Source organism: Mercenaria mercenaria, unplaced genomic scaffold, assembly GCF_021730395.1.
Source record: "Mercenaria mercenaria strain notata unplaced genomic scaffold, MADL_Memer_1 contig_1290, whole genome shotgun sequence".
Taxonomy (NCBI): Eukaryota; Metazoa; Mollusca; class Bivalvia; order Venerida; family Veneridae; genus Mercenaria; species Mercenaria mercenaria.
Window position 1 is genome coordinate 12,837 of NW_026459271.1, and position 4,045 is coordinate 16,881.

General features: G+C 37.7%; 1 protein-coding gene across 1 annotated transcript; it reads left to right on the forward strand.

Moving 5' to 3' along the window:
- Window positions 1-2,975: 2,975 nt before the first annotated feature.
- On the forward strand, window positions 2,976-3,530 carry LOC128551593 (uncharacterized). The gene has a single exon (XM_053532488.1). The coding sequence runs from the start codon at window positions 2,976-2,978 to the stop codon at window positions 3,528-3,530; it is 555 nt and encodes a 184-aa protein (XP_053388463.1).
- Window positions 3,531-4,045: the final 515 nt, after the last annotated feature.

A 4,045-nucleotide genomic window follows, 5' to 3' on the forward strand; every position in this document is an offset into this window, starting at 1 on the left:
AACTATCAATCTTAGAAGCATTACATGAAATGTTAGAAACCACTTTTTAGTGTTTAATTTCTTTAAATTGGTATCTTTTAATCTTATAAAGAACTAATAAAACCAAACATAAAGCAAAAACATACATTTTTCCTATCAAATTTGCATTATAGTGAAAATACGGACATGCAATTTTAGAAACCAGAAACATGTCTCAGAATTACAAATCGCAAAACAATAGGCCTATAAACATCTGACCATGTGTCAATTTTAGTCTTGTCCGATTAAATACGTATAATAATATGCCAGCCTAGTCGTGGCTATTAATTTAAAGTCTATAATAAGTAGATTCTGCAGATCTAGATATTTGTGACTACAAAAAGTTAATTGATGATGAGGATAGCGACGTATTATCTCCTCTAATTTTTTCTTTTATTCGTGTTTTAGGAGAAATGAAGAAGGTCATTGTTTATTCAGTATATGCGGTCGGGATGCATCACCATGGCAACCGTCTTTTGACAGTTGGAGCAGGTTACTATTGCAAATGCGATCCAGATAATCCATTTGATAAACACGCAGTAGCAATTCATAACAATCAGCTAAACACATTGTCCCATTGTTGCGCATACTTAAAACATTCGGACGCAGCTGAGATATCAGAGATTTCTCTACAAAACCTTATTGAAGGGCCAATCCTACTAAAGCCCAAATTCGAACCAGTGTTCAGACGAGGGGGCCAGCTCAAAGATGTAACACTGGTTTCTATTGCAAAAATGTGAACGTGCCGAAAGTTGAGGAACTTTTAGAGAAGGGCATTTTTGCATGTAACATTTTCTAAATATAAATCGAGAACTATGTAGATCTAGAATTGAAACTATGTTTTTGTAGAGAAATAAAATCGAAGATTCAGTTTATTCCAGACTTATGTTCTACGTGACATGATTGTAACCATGATCAAAGTGGTCCTGAACAGTCCCCGGTTAATGCTTAATGAAAAAATAAGGTTACATGACTTCCTATAAACATGACATACTAATACCTAGATCGACTATATTATATCAAATTATCAATAGGTCATTCTTCATTTGAAGTCTTGTTGCCTAAATTGTATTAACCAGAGACTGTTATGGACCCCTTTGACCATGATCCCTTCGATAGGTCAAACTATGGATGCACGATCAGCTAACTATTGTTATTTGTCCCCCAAATTATTAATTTTTGCAACTACATATTTTTTCACTTATTTCATTAGTACTTAATCGATCAGACTGCGCTGATTCGCTGGAAGATCCGGAACCAACAGATCAGTTTTTAATAGGGATGGGAACGAATATTCGAAAATCGGTCGAATATTCGAATATGAAAATCAAATTCGAATATTCGTAAATTATTGTATTTTTTTTTCAAAATAGATATCATTGATTTTGGGCCATATGAGCATGCTAATTCTACAGAATAAAACCATGTCATGTTTGTTTATCGCGTATCAAAAGATGTCCAATTAACAAGAAAATAGCAATGCATAATTGGCAGGGGTCATCGTTACGGATTAACAGTTTGCAACAGGCGTCAATGTGTCAGATGCATGTCAAAAGATGTCCAATTAAGAAGAAAATTGCAATGCATAATTACCTGGGGTCATCGCTACGGTTTAACAGTTTGTATTAGGCGTAAATGTGATATCTTTTTATCTTTTGTTCATTTTTATTGGCGCCTGTTTTATGTAACAAGCTGTTGAATTTTTTTTTTTCGAAAACAATACCAAACTTGTAGATGTTGTCGATCTTTTCACAATATTTTGTACGACGTTTCAGACCATCCGCAGAATCGGTTTTCATCCGCCATCGGCCGTATTTGAATTAAATTTTGAAGTACTTTATAATAAAATCAAAAAATAACATATGATTGACGCAACAATTCATGTTGAAGGAGGTTTAAGTCTGCCTTACTTGGCTTTTACACGACGATTTTTACACGCCGATTGAAAATTTTCAAAATGGCGGCGGTAATACAACAGCGCGTCACGTGTTTAAATGGGAAGATCTGCTATTTTTAGATAAAATTGCGACGGTCTAAATTATAATCGTTTTGATTTTTTGGATCATTTTGAAGCTAAAACACTGAATTAGTTAAATCTGTTCATGATTATACTGACAGAATCGTGAAATAAAACGCTAGGATCGGCGGGTTTTGCTAGGTAGGATCGGGTTACCCGAAACAAACATTTTTTGGCCTTATTACGTACGATGATCCACGCTTTAAACAAATGAATACGTTGTGTAATATGCCAATCACCTAATAAGAATTTAAAGCTTCCATTAAAACAAACCGAATATTGATTTCAGTATTCGTTCCCATCCCTAGTTTTTAAAGTCAAAATGTTGGTTTTAGCATGACACGGCTCAAAAATGACCCCGGTTTTAAAAAGTAAATGCATATACGCGTTCACAGTAAGGTCGCAATCCTCATCAACACTTAACGCAAGTACGGCGGTTATGAAATAAACTATTGTGTTACAGATATGCCATCAAAGTATGTCCATATCAAAAGGGGTAAAACGATGACGTATGACCAAGAATCCCTAGAGAAAGCTGTCCAAGCGGTTGAAAGGGGGCTCTCCATGCGACAAGCTGCTAGCCAGTTCCAAGGTCCAAAATTGGTGATCGCGTGTCTGGGAAACAATGTCTTAAACCGATCCATGGTCGCCCACCAGCACTCCCCGAAGAAGTGGAGTCCAAAATTGTTAAGAGCATTACGATGGCGGCTAAATTAGGAGTTGGGCTAAACAGAAGACAAATTCTCCAACGCACTAGTGTTTTGTGCAACAAAATGAAAATTCAGTTACGTTATACCAATTTTCATGCAGAAAAAGACTGGTTTGAGGGACTTAAGTTGGTTCTCAGAAAACATCAGTGCGTGCTCTTATGCTAAACCCAGAAGTTCTAGGTAAATATTTTAATGATCTTGGCAACGTTATTGCGGAAGGCAATTTTAACATGCATCCAAATAGAATATGGAACTGTGATGAGACCAGTTTCAACATGGAACACACTCCTGTGAAAGTGTATGCCGATAAGGGTGAAAAGTCAGTTGTGAGCAAAGCTCAGTCTTCTAATTTGACAGTTATGGCTTGTGCGAGTGCAGGTGGTGACTGCATGCCTCCGATGTTTATAACGAAGGGAAAAACTCCAAGATCTGTACATGGGTATCGTACCGAGGATGCACCCGAAGGATCTGTTTGGACATATCAGAAAAAGGGATGGATTTCAGACGAAATCGGCGAGCAATGGTTCGAACAAGTTTTTCTTAAGTGTTGCGGCCCTGCAAGACCACAGCTTCTTCTAATGGATGGTCATGGTTCACATGAAACGCTAGCCATTATTGAAAGGGTCATTGAAGAGAATATTATCCTTATGGTTTCCCCACCCGCCCCACCCCTCATTGTACACATTATCTTCAACCCCAAGATCGTACTGTCTTCGGTCCGCTCAAATCTGCATACAACGAAGCCTGCTCATCTTTTCTTAATGAGAATCCTTTGCATCAGGTGAATAAGTACACATTCCCATGTCTGTTTTCCAAGGCTTGGATCAATGCAGTTTCGTACGTAAATATACAGAACGGATTCAGGGCTTATGGAATTGTACCACTTAACAGGAGGGCGATTCCAGCGAAAGCTTTTAACCAGAGCAAATTGACGAATGTACCTGTATGTCCTCAGACAGAGTCCGAAACATTAACATCAACAAATGATCAGTGTGCACCTATACCGATGTCGCCCTCAATTGTTCCATTGTCAACTGATCCAGTCACTAAGTGCCAAATACTAGCTTTGATTCAGTATCGGAAATAAGTTTCGATACCAGTATCCCTGTGCTCGATTTAAGTGACCCAAAGCAAATACTTGGTTTGCTGTCGTTTGGTGACGCTGTTTTGGAAGAGACTGCGGATAATGATGACAATAAATTTTCTAGCATTGTTAATACAGCCTCTGTAGACAGTGTTGTTGACTCAATTTTCTTACCACTTGTAATCAAAGAAAGGCCCGCTAGTCAATCTAAGCGTC